The sequence below is a fragment of the Eschrichtius robustus genome, chromosome 14 (assembly GCF_028021215.1).
Source record: "Eschrichtius robustus isolate mEscRob2 chromosome 14, mEscRob2.pri, whole genome shotgun sequence".
NCBI classification, from domain to species: domain Eukaryota; kingdom Metazoa; phylum Chordata; class Mammalia; order Artiodactyla; family Eschrichtiidae; genus Eschrichtius; species Eschrichtius robustus.
In genome coordinates this window covers 456,707-470,858 of record NC_090837.1, presented here as the reverse complement: position 1 = coordinate 470,858, position 14,152 = coordinate 456,707, and the positions used below count along the sequence as shown (strand labels likewise).

The window sequence follows — 14,152 nt, the reverse complement described above, 5'->3', positions numbered from 1 at the left end:
TTTATTTATTTTTGGCTGCATCGGGTCTTAGTCGTGGCACGCAGGATCTTCACTGAGGCATGCAGGATCTTTCGTTGTGGTGCGCGGGCTTCTCTCTAGTTGTGGCGTGCGGGTTTTCTCTCTCTAGTTGTGGTGCGCGGGTTCCAGAGTGCGTGGGCTCCGTAGTTTGCGGCACGCAGGCTCTCTAGTTGAGGCGTGCAAGCTCAGTTGCTGTGGTGCACAGGCTTAGTTGCCCCGCGGCATGTGGGATCTTAGTTCCCTCACCAGGGATAGAACCCGTGTCCCCTGCACTGGAAGGCGGATTCTTCACCACTGGACCACCAGGGAAGTCCCACAAGATTACTTCTGGATGCCACTTGGTAAGACTAGAGACCAGGGGCCGTGGGGCAAATATGGCATTCCTTACGTCCTGACTACGTAGGTAAGACCCAACATCTAGGAGTTTTCTTAGGGAAAAAACATTAGCTTATAACTTAGAATCTTTTTAGTTCTTTGACCCTGAGCCCTTGAAGCATGTGTTTGACACAACACGACTGTCCTTCATCATCCACGTCATCCGTGAGGACAAAGGAGCACGTGCAGAGAAGTGGGGAGATGGGAGACCACAGTCACAGAACACCGACCTTCCGTGTGACCGTGAGGTTCTCGGAGCACACTGCCAGGATGCCGTGTACCCCTTTTCTTCTTTACTTTTCCCAACAAGCCTATTAAGTAGGTATTATTATCCACATTTAATGAAAAGGGAACAAAGCCCAGAGAGCTAAGATATTAAGTCCAGGGTCTCACAGCTGACAAAGAACACAGGTGAAAGCCACTGCATCTCCCTACCCTGGGATAATCCACAGAGGCGGCTGGACACGGTCCTAAGCAGTCCACGTGGCTGTTGGAGTGTGAAATGGTAACGCAGGCTGAGGCCAGAACTGGGCAGTGCAGAGGAAGGCCCCGGTTACCTCTGACAACGCAGAGACGAGGGAGGGGATGAGCGTACAGGGAACACGAGGAACAGAATCCCGAAACCTTAAATCGCTGCACATGGTTCAAGGGAGTATTTTAAAAGATACGCATACGTATGCACGTATGTAGTACTAATGTTTACGTATAGGTGTATGTATTGGTATATTTTCCTAACCTTGATCAATGTCAAAAAAAAAAAAAAAAAAAAAAAAACACAAACCCCCAAACCCCAAGACAACACTGACACACCGCAGCCCCAGAAGCACAGCCCCACCTCGATGCCCTGGAGCTGGGCGGCGATGCGCTCCTTCTCCTTGATCGACCTCTGCTGGGTCTCCGTCAGCTGGTGGGACAGGGACACATTCTCAAGCTTCAGGTGCTCCAGGAGGCCCGCCTGGCTCATCTGTCCGATCTTCAAAGGAAAACACCACAAGTCGAAGGTTGCTAGATTCCAAGCACAAGCACAGCCCAGCCAGTCCCTGAGGCCACCAGGGTGAGGGTCTCTGTACAGCGCTGGCCCCCGGGAGGGCCGCTCCCCAGGACCACCACCCCCGCAGGGCCTCCCTGCCCACCCTCCTGGCAGCCACCATGACACTCAGGCCATCTGGGTTCTGTGTACCTAAGAGGAGCCAGCCGGCAGCCCAGAAGTCAGCGCTCATCACCCCCACGACGGTGCGGTTTGTTGCAAGACCTACATGACAGTTCCCACTGAAGGGGCATCCCTGAGTCCGGAGGTGAGGGGCCTCATCTGGGCGGCAGGGACAGCCAGGAATCTGCCCATCAGATAAACTGACCCACGGCCAGACACACCTTAGGCCCTGCCCTCTCAGTCCCCGACTGTCCTGGTCACGCACCAGGTTGACCCTGGCCATTCCCAGGAAGTGGCACTGGCATCCGCCCCGGTCTGACCTAGGCCGTGCAGACCTGCAAGCACGTCCCTTCCAGAGCCGACGTGAACGCTCCTAGACTTACAGGTGCCCGATGCGACCAGAAGCTGTGAGCTTCAGGGTCTAAGACCGAAGCTGCCCAGAGCAAGGAAAGGCGTCATTCGCTGGGACTTCATCTCAAGGCAACAAAAGAATAAAGACTACCCTGCGTTCTTCTCCGACCTGAACGTTCCTGGGACACTTCTATGTTACCGGAAAAAGAGGGCGAAAGTGTATCACACACGGTAATTAAGGAATGCTGAACCTGGGTGTCAAAGGTATTTGAAAAAAGCAGTTATGGTTCTCAAACTGCCATTCCCTTGGACTCTTTCTCCATTTCTGTCTTCCAAATGCCATTTCTGACTTAGCTCAGGACATAAATCTGGCTTCTTTAAATATTTTATGCCTCAAATAAATGCACGACAGCTTCAAAATTCCATTGACTTGCAATTATTTCCAAGCACACCGTAAGCAGAACAAACGCTTATTTATACTAAGGACGTATTTAAGCCAGGTCCTCTAGCTTAAAAAATACACAACATAAGGACTTCCCTGGTGGCGCAGTGGTTAAGAATCTGCCTGCCAATGCAGAGGACATGGGTTTGAGCCCTGGTCCGGGAAGATCCCACACGCCGCAGGGCAACTAAGTCCGTGCGCCACAACTACTGAGCCTGCGCTCGGGAGCTCGCGAGCCACAACTACTGAAGCCTGTGGGCCTAGAGCTCGTGCTCCGCAACAAGAGAAGCCACCGCAATGAGAAGCCTGCGCACCGCAACAAACAGCCCCAGCTCACCGCAACTAGAGAAAGCCTGTGTGCAGCAACGAAGACCCAACGCGCCAAAAATAAATAAATAAATAAATAAATTTATTAAAAAAATATATACAACAAATTTTTTAAAATTCTATTTTGTATATTTGTAGACTTTAGATTTTTTTTAAAAAGTGCATTTGGTGGAGTTAGTACTTTACATCCTCTACTTGAGAAGTAAAGTTTCAGTATTTTGAATACTGTAACAAAAAAGGTACAATATTTTACCTGGATAAAAAAAAAGTGGGGAGATAAAATAAAACCCACAGCAAAATTCAAAGAGAAGACAGGCTGACCAAGGCACCATCAGCACCCTCACAATCGGTCCAATTAGTGCAAACGCTGAGATTTGGAGCAAAGTGCATTTCAGCATCTTGCCTACTGCTCCCGAGAGCACGCCTCGGCCCCGGTCACCCTGCAGACCTGGCCTCACACCTGCTCCCACTCAGAATCAGAGGCTGACACTCTGGTACCCTAACAACACGGGAAGAAAGCGAGGATATGGGAAACGAGTGTTCTCTGGGAGGATCTGGTGACCAGGCAGCTGGAGAGCTCTGCCAGGAGGTGGCATGTGCCACGCTCTGTGCACGTAAGAAACGCGCCACAGGAGGCGGTGACGGCGTGGGAGAGCCGGGGAGCAAGAGACCCCCGCAGGCGTGGATTTGACAGCTGGGTTCCAACGACAAAAGGCGACCCCACAGAGGGGGCGGGATGTATGACTCAGAGCGAGGAACACAGGACGTCCCAGAGAGGGGGATTTTAGTATTTAAAATGCTCAAGCAGAAGCTGTGAAACTCCCTGTGTCAGAAGGTCACAGAAGGCGGTGACCCCTCCCCGCAGGGCCCCCCTGCCCATGCGGTGGGGTGTGGGCTAGACGGGTGCTCAGCAGATTTTCAAAAAACGTATGGGTGAAATCTAAACTCAGAAAAGTCGCTTCAGTTTAGGGAAAAAGCAAGTGTTCCACACCAGATGTGCAGCATGAGCCGCCGGCCACGGCAGGGGCTGTACCTGGATGTGGGCCATCTCGCCCTGCAGCCGGACCCGGGCCTCCTGGGCCAGGGCGAGCTGCTGCTGGTACCACTGCCGGACACTCTGCAGGGACGCAATCTCGGCCTGGGACGCCTTCAGCTTGCTGGTCAGCGTCGTGCGCTCCAGCTGCACCTGCTGCAGCTGGCTCTGCAAGGCTGCCATCTGCTGCCGCAGGTCATGCACTGAAACAAGCAAGCAGAGACGCTCAGGGGAGCCCGGCCGCGCCAAAGGTCCCGTCAAGCCGGCTCCGCAGACAGCGGCGCACGCTGGGTCCCCTCCTCCTCGGCACGACGCCTCATACGCAACCGCAGGCGCCGAGCCACAGCCCCCGGGCATCCCGGTTAGGGTCTGGTCACTGCTCTCAACTGATCAACACACAGCCTTGTTTTACGTGTGCTTCTGCTGAAAGACACCTTGCTTCACTTTCTGTTGATTCATTAACGCTGAACTGACAGTCGACAGCACTGTACCTCGTGCCTGCGCGAAGCTTGTCTATCACCCGTGTTTTCTCCACAAAGCACACCACGGCCTTCCTGCACTTAGGAACACCACACAGTGTTCGGGGTTAATCGTAAAGAGCAAAACCACCCCAAAAAGCACAAAAATGCAAAAAACGTGGCACTAAATCAACCATTAAAGGACACTTGTGGTACAAGAGCTGAACCGAGAAGGCTGAGCCTTTTTGCACATCAGGTGACCCCAACGCTTCTCTGCTCTGCACCTATCTGCAAATGACCGGAAAGAGCTGTGAGTACTGATGGGGGTACAAATACATTTAGTGAGTCGGAGAATTCACAATTAGCAAATCTGCAAACAATGAGATCGACTGTGTGTCCACAACGAACGTTGCCATGGGAGCTTTCTGGCTCGAGACTTTGGCATGATGACGTCTGTGAGTCATCAACAAGCTCAAGAATGGTATACACACTAAACCCCGCCAGTCTGCTGATACAGTCAACACTGTTGAGGGCAGGGTGGGAAGAGGAGCAGACAGGAAATCATAGCAGAAACCCAAATCGTAGTACAACAAAACCAATCCATTATTTAAAAAATAAATTACACCAAGTATTTAAGAAAACACCTATGATTCTAATGATAGTTTCCAAAAATTTAAAACAGAACAAAAAAACACAATAGGATCCATGACCCCTGATGTGAAGCCCTTGGGGACAGATGTGCCTCAGAGCTCAGAGCAGTGGGGCCTTCGGATGGCAACAGCAGCATCTTCCCTGCACCCCCAAGTCCCCCAGCCAGCAGACGCGCCGACAGCAAGGCGTGGGGAGGCCAGCACGGCGCTGGGCGCGGCTCAGTCTGCTGCCTGCCGAGCTCTGCTCAGGCCAGGCCTTGCAACCCAGAGCAATACAGAACTCCTTGGATTTTATAATTTTCTTAAGGGATTGGGTATCATAAAATGCTCAGAGACTAAAGTCAGTCGGCTGTTTTATTCCTCAGCTGGTGCTTTCCCCCCGCCCCAGGATCCGGATAAAGTTTTTGCCACAGCGGTTTGTCACTTTTCCTTTATTTCATCAGATCTGAAACCTCGTCTCACAAGCCTTACGGCCAAGACTCCACGTCGGCAGACGTGGTCCTTCACAGCAGCCCCGCTGTGCCCCGCTCGCGTCGCTCAGACGCCCAGACCTCGGGGACGAGAACGCCATCTCTCCAGCCTGCACTGGAGGACCAGGGTCTGGGCTGACACGCCCTGGGCTCTGAGCGCCATCCTCCCACCCCCTCTCCCCCTCCTCCCGTCAGCACAGTGAGATGTCGTGAGCCCACAGACCACACTTCTTGGCGCCGGCCAGGTGTGGAGCATGGGCTCTGGGAATGGAGTACACGCCCCCAGGATGAGCAGAAAGCACGAGGGAAGGACACACAGGTCCGCCGCCGTGCCTGGCCCACCAGCAAGGTTCCCTGACTCCACTGTTCCATCTGTCTGTCGTTCCAGAGGGGCTTCCCACAGGGATCCAGCTAGACCCAAAACCTGAATGTATGGAAGGGAGAATAAAGATCTACTACTCAACAGTTTAAGTGTTGCTTTTAAATATTTTAAATGGCACCTGCAATTCTGGAATAAGCAGGCAGATCTAGCCCCCAAACAACAATGGACTGAGAAGGCAGAAGAGTGGAAACGATTACTTCTGACAGTCAGGAGTCCAAAGTCCACTTCTAAGACCTAAGCCGCCCCCCTGCTGCGCATGCAAAAAGCGTGCAGAACTCCTCAAGCTGAACCAAAAACAACACTACTTTAGGCAAGTGGACACTTCGCGTATAAATCAGAAGGGAGGACAACCCCCAGCACGCTGAGGTGACAAAGGTCAGCCCTCAGAGCAGACGACACACCCCCACCAGGGGCACAGCCCCGGGGCGCCTGCACGCGACTGAGGGACGGACACGCGGACGCGGGAGCGCACCTGTGTTGTCCTTGCTGAGGATGCTCCTCTGCATGTCCTCCACTTTGGCCACGAGCCGCTGGTACTGCCCCTCTGCCAACCGCAGGTCGCTGTTGGAGGAGGCCAGGCTAGCATTCTTGGCTTCCAGCATGTTCTGCAGAGCGCCCATTGCCTGCTCGAGGTCCCAGCAAGACTGCTTTAAGGTGTCCACCTCCGAACTGAGCGAGTCCTGCCTCTGCTGGCTGCTGTGGCTGTGCTCCAGCTGTGCCCGCAGCCTTGTGTGCAGGGCGGCCAGCTGCGCTTGCAGCTCGGCCTTTTCTTTAAGTGCCTGGAAAGACCCACACAGAGGCACGCTGACGTTCAGGAAAATAAGTCACTTCCACCCTGCGTATTAAGAGGGCTGCCAAAACACAGCCAGTGAGACAGAGAAAGGTGTCCAACAGGTGAACTTTACAGGAAAGCACCATGTTTTCCAAAACATTCAGTCACCTCTAGCATTACAGTTATCCAAAAAGAAGGGGTTTCTCCAAACCGGCGTAAGAGGTAGGAGGGGTGAATACAGAGTCTGCCTGTTTTCTGCACGGTGGCACCTGAGCAGGGCAGCACGTGGGAAAAGCTCTGCAAGCACCCACTCACCCACAAGGACGCTGGAAAACATAATTGTCCAAAAAACAAAAAAGCACACAAGCATGCACAAACACACAGTGTAAGAATACCCGGAGTGCTGAGGGATCTCTAAAAGATGAAGAGCAGCCAGATTCAGATTTGGGGAAAACAAAATCCACAGAACACGTCTGTGGGGAAAGGGTGCCATTACACAGGAGAGGCTTGGAGGGGCTGCAGCCAGGGCCGCCGGGCATGGCGCAGCCTGAGGCACGGTCTGTGCCACGTGGCAGGGCCGCAGGGACCACTGTCCGCGGGACCCAGCAGGGAGAGGAGAGGTGGGGCCTCGAGAAGCCCCAGGCCCCAGGGGCAGCTGAGAACAGACACTGAGCAAAGGGCACGACCCCTACCCACCCATCAGCATCTCCCACCCACCCCGAAGTCAGCCTATCAGGGTGTGTGTGTACAGCAACTTCAAAATGCAAAGAAGAGCAGACAGCTGCACGTCAACAAGCAATAGCAGAAGACCAATGTTGTGAAGACAAACAATAAATTCAACAAACGGAAGAACAAATACCCCAAAAAAATGAATTAACTGAGCAAACGCAATAAGATTTTGTAGTAAGTATAATCAGCATTTTCACAGAAATGCCAACAAGTTTTGCACCCGTAACAATCCACAAAGATCTTGGCTGGGACACAACCGAAGAGCAAATCAAATCTCAGGAGGATAAGGAGGTAAAGTAAAAGCCAGCTAAGGTGCTTCGATTGTTCAGGGCATCAAACTCAGGGGTGGTGGACACGCACTTGCTGAGGTCACGTTCTACAGGAGGACACAGTGAAAATCGTGTGCAACTAAAATTAGCCCCGACACCTCGGTAATCACCTCTTCAGTCTAGAGTTTCATGTACAGAGTCTGTGTCTCAGGACCGTGTGAACAAAAAAGTCATCAGACGTGAGAAGCACATGCAGCAGAGCAAGCACCCTCGTGTGCACGGCGCCCCCACCCGCACAGCGCGGGCTCCTGAGGGGAAGGGACAGCCCCCTGCCTCGACTTCACGCCCCCCAGGGCCTCGTGCTCTCCCCCGTCTCCGTGCCAAATGCAGAGGATCAAAAGCAGTTGAACTGAGTTACTCTAATTGTTGATCGGTAAGCTGAAAATTAAGGGATGGAAAATGATTCTTTAGGCATATGCTAACCAGACAAAGCAAAATTCATATCAGAAAAAGCAAAGAAGTACTAAAGGGGCAAAGATGACAATTTCACCAGGCCAGAAAAAGGTGAAATCCACCCCAAAGATTTAACTGTCGTGGACTGTTAGGTCTCTGACAGCAGAGCTAGGAAGCCTCCCAGGCAGATCCTGACGGAGATACAGGGAGAAACCACACGGAGCGGGAAACCAGCACACCTCTTTCTGGGGCTGACAAATCAAGCAGACAAAAATGTACGGCTATAGAAGACGAGGCCGCTGCGCTGCTGCTGCTGCTGATAAAGCTTATTCCTAAAGACACATGTAAAGCTTTGTATGCACGAACAGGAACTGCACATTCTTCTCCAAGACGTGGCACATCGATACATCCATCAAATCTCCATTTACCTGACTAGCCTCTAACGATAAAGCTTCCAGCTGTCCTTCGAGTCTCATTTTTTCTTTAAGAACCTGCAACATTTCATCATGAGTTTCAGCAACCGAGCTTTCCATGGACACGCTGGAGAATAAAGGCACAAAGGATCAGGCGGTGGGAAGACGACCGATCACTCTCTCTCCTCTACACCATCCCTGCCGATCACTGTCTCTCCTCTACGCCATCCCTGCCGATCACTGCCTCTCCTCTACGCCATCCCTGCCGATCACTGCCTCTCCTCTACGCCATCCCTGCCGATCACTGCCTCTCCTCTACGCCATCCCTGCCGATCACTGCCTCTCCTCTACGCCATCCCTGCCGATCACTGCCTCTCCTCTACGCCATCCCTGCCGATCACTGCCTCTCCTCTACGCCATCCCTGCCGATCACTGCCTCTCCTCTACGCCATCCCGGCCGAACACTGCCTCTCCCTCTACGCCATCCCTGCCGATCACTGCCTCTCCTCTACGCCATCCCTGCCGATCACTGCCTCTCCTCTACGCCATCCCTGCCGATCACTGCCTCTCCTCTACGCCATCCCTGCCGATCACTGCCTCTCCTCTACGCCATCCCTGCCGATCACTGCCTCTCCTCTACGCCATCCCTGCCGATCACTGCCTCTCCTCTACGCCATCCCTGCCGATCACTGTCTCTCCTTTACGCCATCCCTGCTCTCCAAATCCCACACCCCTCTGCTCCTCTCCCCCAGTTTTAAAAAAATAAGTAAAAAAGATTTAGGTAGCGAGCCAAAGCTCTTAGGACTGCTACCGATAAACACTCCCGCCCACGGCACGGCCTTTTCAGCCACCACCACATGGCCAGAACGTCCTCGTGGAGACGTGAGCCCCCGTCACATCTGTGCAGTTTCAGAGACAGGTCTACACAGATCTTGGAAGGCAGGATATCTTAACACTACAGGTGATTACTCATTCGACCCAATTCCACTTCTTACAAAGAGACAGAGTGCATATAAATGAAGCATTAAAGACCAACGGAGGGACTCCGAGAGGAAGGCAGCGCCTCGCAGGCCCCGGTGTCACCCACCTGCTGCAGATGCTGTCGGCCCGGCGCCGCGTCTCCCCGTTGACCTTCTGCCTCTGCTCTTGGCGCTCGGCGGCTGCGGCCTGGAGGACATCCGAGATGGAGGGGAGCTGGCCCAGGGCGCCGGTGGCGATCTCCTGGCTGCTGGCCCCATAGGGGGCCTGGCGCGCGCCCCCCGTGTTCACCGGAAGGCCGGCCGTCCCTCGGGCGGAGACGCTGCTATAGCAGGAGCTGTCACTCTCGGTCCCGTCAGCCTCGGACACGTTGTCCCCCGTCAGGGACGCATCCTCCAGGCGGTCGTCGGCCTCGGGACACAGGCTGAGCTCAGAGACCACTGACGTCCCGCTGCCTCGGTTCTGCTCCAGGGAGGCCCTGGCAGAGTCCGGAGCCGGAACGTTTCCACCAGAATTCCGAGCGTCTGAATCTTCAGTTCTGTAATCAGCCAGAGACCGAATTTTGCTTGATTTGAAACTTTTTTTCTCCTTAGGATGTGCCAGGAGCCCTAAGCTGCCCACCTTCGGCCCCCGAGGGACGCTGGTGCGCAGGAAGGAATATTCTTTGGTCATAGCCACGGCACTGGCCCTCGGTAAGGTTTCTGGGTTCAACATGAGTTCAGGATCAAGTGTGCTAAAAAGTCTCGTTTTAGTTACAGGTTGACTTGACTGAGAAGGAAAAGAAAGTACAAAAATTATGTTTAAAATTGACAAGCAGCATTCAGAAATTGCCATCCAGAAAGGCCGCGCCGATTACACAACGAGGGCTCCCGGCCACGCGGCCGCGGCACAGGCCTCCCATGCTCTGTGACTCGCTGCCCCCTCGGGGCCCCGGGTGAGGGCCAAGCGCACGCCTGACTCTGACCCGACGGCGTTTCCAAACACCCACCAGAGCGAGTCCTTCCTCCGCACGCCTGCTTCACACAATTTTCCTGGCTATTCTCCCGTGATAATTCTTTTTCATAAACCTTGAAATTTTTCTTCAAGTTAAGAAAAAAGTCCTGTTGAATTAGAACTACCTTAAATTTATAATTACTGAGGGGATAATGAGCCACTTCCCCCCATTTATTCATATCTGTTTGCCTGACCCTCGACAGAGGAAGTTATGTAGTGTTTATCTAGAGTCTAAACCATTTTTGTTGTCATTTAAATTTAACACTTAGATATTTTATTATTTTGTTGATATTATAAATATTATCTTTTCCCGCTAATTTCATAACTAGTCATACTAGAATAACTATTGGTTTTTCATATTTGTATTTGAAACTGACAATTTCTAAACCCCAATTATTTTAATAATTTTATATTTTTATAAATTTATAATGATAGCAATTTTTCAGTTGATTCTCCAGCATTTTTCCAAGGTGTTACCAACACCTGTAAATAACAACATTTCTCCTATTTTTTCAATATTTATATCTCTTACTTCTTTTTCTCATATCATCATGTTAGCTAGAACTTCCCAAGTGGCCTTGAATGAGGCTGGAGATGAGGAAAGACACCATTCCTTGGCGCTGAATCAGCATGACTTTCTCTTACAGATTAATACTCAGTTCTATCTTATTCTACAAAGCTAGTGCAACCCCAAAGTGGCAAGGGACAAGGTGGGCGAGGAGCAACTCGAAATGATGCTGGGATACCAGAGGAAGGATAAATGAGCCAGAGCAGCAAGGAAGAGTTAGGGGCGTGGTGCGCTGGACATGCCGGGCCTCCCAGATGGTAACACACACTATAAAGCTGCCATAATTAGATCCACTGAGAATGAGAAAAGCAGCAGGTGGGCTGATGACACAGAACACAGCCCAGGAACTGGTCCAAGCATAGGCGGGGTCTATAGATATTTAAGAAGCACCACAATAAGGTAGCATTCCAACCAGCAGGGAAAAGACAAGACTATAAAATAAGCAATTTGAGATAACTGGCCAGCTGTCCACAAAGAGGCTCACTCCCACCTCTCGCCTCCATCCAAAACATTTCAAGTGGATTAGATTTACACAGAAAAAAACACAACTTTTTAATACTTTTTATACTACCTCTTACTTTTAGCATAAGAAGAAAACAGAGGTGAATTTACTTATATCCTTCAAACGGGGAGATCCTCTCACATATGACATGAACCCCAAAAGAAGTAACAGCAAAGACTGAAAGTTCTGACTGTAAACATTCAAATCTGATGTGCAGGGAATTCCCTGGCGGTCCAGTGGTTAAAACTGCGTTTCCGGGACTTCCCTGGGGGTCCAGTGGTTAAGACTCCACGCTCCCAATGCAGGGGGCCTGGGTTCGATCCCTGGTCAGGGAACTAGGTCCTGCATGCTGCAGCTCAGAGCCCACATGCCACAACTAAAGAGCCTGCATTCGGCAACTAAAGATCCCGCATGCCACAACGAAGAGCCTGCACGCAGCAATGAAGACCCCATGTGCCGCAACTAAGACCTGGCACAGCCAAATAAAGAAACATTTTTTAAATTGAATTAAAAAAAAAGACTGTGCTGCCACTGCAGTGGGCACGGGTTCGATCCCTGGTCAGGGAACTAAGATCCTGCAAGCTGCGTGCCACAGCCAAAACAAACAAACAAACAAACTGATGTGCAGCAAAAAGTATGCCAGAAAAGAAGTCACGGCAAACTAAGAAAAAATTATTTGCGAAAATACTAGAAGGGGATAACGTCCTCATATACAGTACCAACATAGCAAAAAGACAACCAACAGAAAAACGGACAAAGACTGACAAAGACACCCAAACAGCCAACACGCAAAGAGGCGCTTACTGTTAGGAAGTACTGGTTTTTTTTCACCTATCAGAGGACAAAGATTCAATTTTCATTATTTCTAACGCCGCCAAGGATCTTACAGACTGCTACCCGGAATGTAAACCAGTCCATCCTATGTGGAGGGCAATACATATCAACTTACAAATACATAAAACCTTTTACTCAATAATCTGACAGTTAAGGATTTACCCACAGAAGTATACCAAGACACAAAACGTTCCCTGCAGCACTGTTTGCAATTTCAAACAATTAGAACCCACCTAAACGTCAATCACTGTGGGTTGGTGAATGCAATGCTGGTACATACCCATGGTCACAAAGGATGAGGACGACCTTGACTGTGCTGCTGGAGAAGGAGCTGAGGACAGGGGAGTGAGAACGGTCGCGTGAGGGGCAGCGCAGAGAGGGCGCTCCCCTGCATGACACTGATCGCCACCTCTGCGTGAAGGCACGCGCGTGGAGATGCTCTCCAACAGGGGAGGACTTTCACTCCTCATCTCTACCATTTAAGTATGAGGTTTGAACTACATTCCTAAACAAGTATCTTTATACTCCTAGTTTAATTGTTTCTGCTTGCCTGTTTTGTATTTTTTGAATCGAGAATTCTGAGTTTTATCAAATACCTTTTCAGCACCTACTGAGATGGTCATAAGTCTTGCCACATGGAATGACCATTATGATGAGTTCTATCAACAGATTCTCCCACTTTGAACTAACCTGTACTCTTAAAGAAAACCTCACTTGGTTTATGCTACTCCATGAACCGACAGGCCATGCTGATGGGTCACAAGCACAGCAGCGGGGAGCACGGCTCTGCGCTCAGATAGGCAGGTTCAAATCCCAGCTCAGGCGGGGGCACTGGTGGTCACTTCAGCTCTGAGCTCCCCTGGGTCATGGGGAGGACCCACCCAGGTGCCGATCTGCATGAGGACGGCACCTGCCAGGCTGCACTCTCCTCGGCCGGCCCTGCCCCGAGGGTCTCCAGAGCAGGGGACAGGTGGGGGCCAAAGTAGCCGGCATCTTGCTGCCTGCCTTGCTTAGTGCGGCATGGGGTGGGGGAGGGGGGTGACCAAGCAAGCAGGCCTGTCAGGTTCGTCAGACCAGTGTGTGATGAGTCCAGCAGCCGGACAGAAGTTATCTTACTGAGGCTAAGGTTTTATACACATATATGCATACATATAATTTGTAAAGATGGGAAATGACGTGAAACTTCACACTGAACTACCGACACATTAATTGCCTAACGTTGGATGACCCAGGCAGAGCTTGGACTTGCGGTGCAAACCCCTGGGAGGCAAGCTGTGGACAAGCTCGGCACACAGACACTGTCTGGTCTGTATCTTGGCTCTGCTACTTTACCGCAAGTTCCTTACCTGTCCGAGCCTCACTGTAACGTCCGTGGGGAATTTAACACAGTGCCTAGCACACATAATTACTACTGACTACTGACTATCCCTGTAACGTTTTCTGGCAGGCCGTCTGGAGGGATCCCTAGAAGCCCCTGCCCGGGTGGGAGCCTCTGTCAGTTCAGAGCCTGGTGCTGTCCCTTCCAGTTCGTCTACACTGGCTTCAGAGCCCTGACGCTCCAAAAGCCAAGGTTCTCTCTTGGGAAAACAAATGGCCAACCTTGATGAGGACCTGTCACTACTAAATCAATCCCCGAAAGCGTTTTTTAAAAGTTTGTTTAGTTTTAAATGCCTTTAATTTGAAATTTTTCAAGTCCACAGAAAACTTGGACGAAGGGTGAAATGAACCTTCATATCCCCCTTTCTCAGAGTCACTCGATGTGATTAAAAAGACTGCTTTCACTGGCATCCTAACGAGAGTTTCATACCTGAACAAAACTGATTTTAGCAAAGCATATGGACATACTTATCATATGTGTGGGACGTGGCACATATTCTAACACTGTACAGCAAAGTTCAGTAGAAACTGTGCCACTTATGCAGTAAACAAGCCAAACCCAGGACTGGCCACTCAAGCACAGACAGCAGTTCTGCCCAAGTATTTGT

At 51.2% G+C, this 14,152-nt stretch overlaps 1 protein-coding gene across 4 annotated transcripts in view; it reads right to left on the bottom strand.

Annotated features, from left to right (window-relative positions):
* GOLGA3 (golgin A3) overlaps positions 1-14,152 on the bottom strand; it is a 45,246-nt gene that overhangs the window by 19,345 nt on the left and 11,749 nt on the right. For all 4 annotated transcript variants that reach the window (XM_068562187.1, XM_068562185.1, XM_068562188.1 and 1 more), the window contains exons 5-9: positions 9,380-10,038; positions 8,308-8,419; positions 6,129-6,435; positions 3,697-3,899; positions 1,229-1,366 (exon numbers count right to left, since the gene is read on the bottom strand). In XM_068562187.1, coding sequence (XP_068418288.1) covers positions 1,229-1,366; positions 3,697-3,899; positions 6,129-6,435; positions 8,308-8,419; positions 9,380-10,038 — 1,419 coding nt within the window. The remainder of the gene's footprint in view (positions 1-1,228; positions 1,367-3,696; positions 3,900-6,128; positions 6,436-8,307; positions 8,420-9,379; positions 10,039-14,152) is intronic.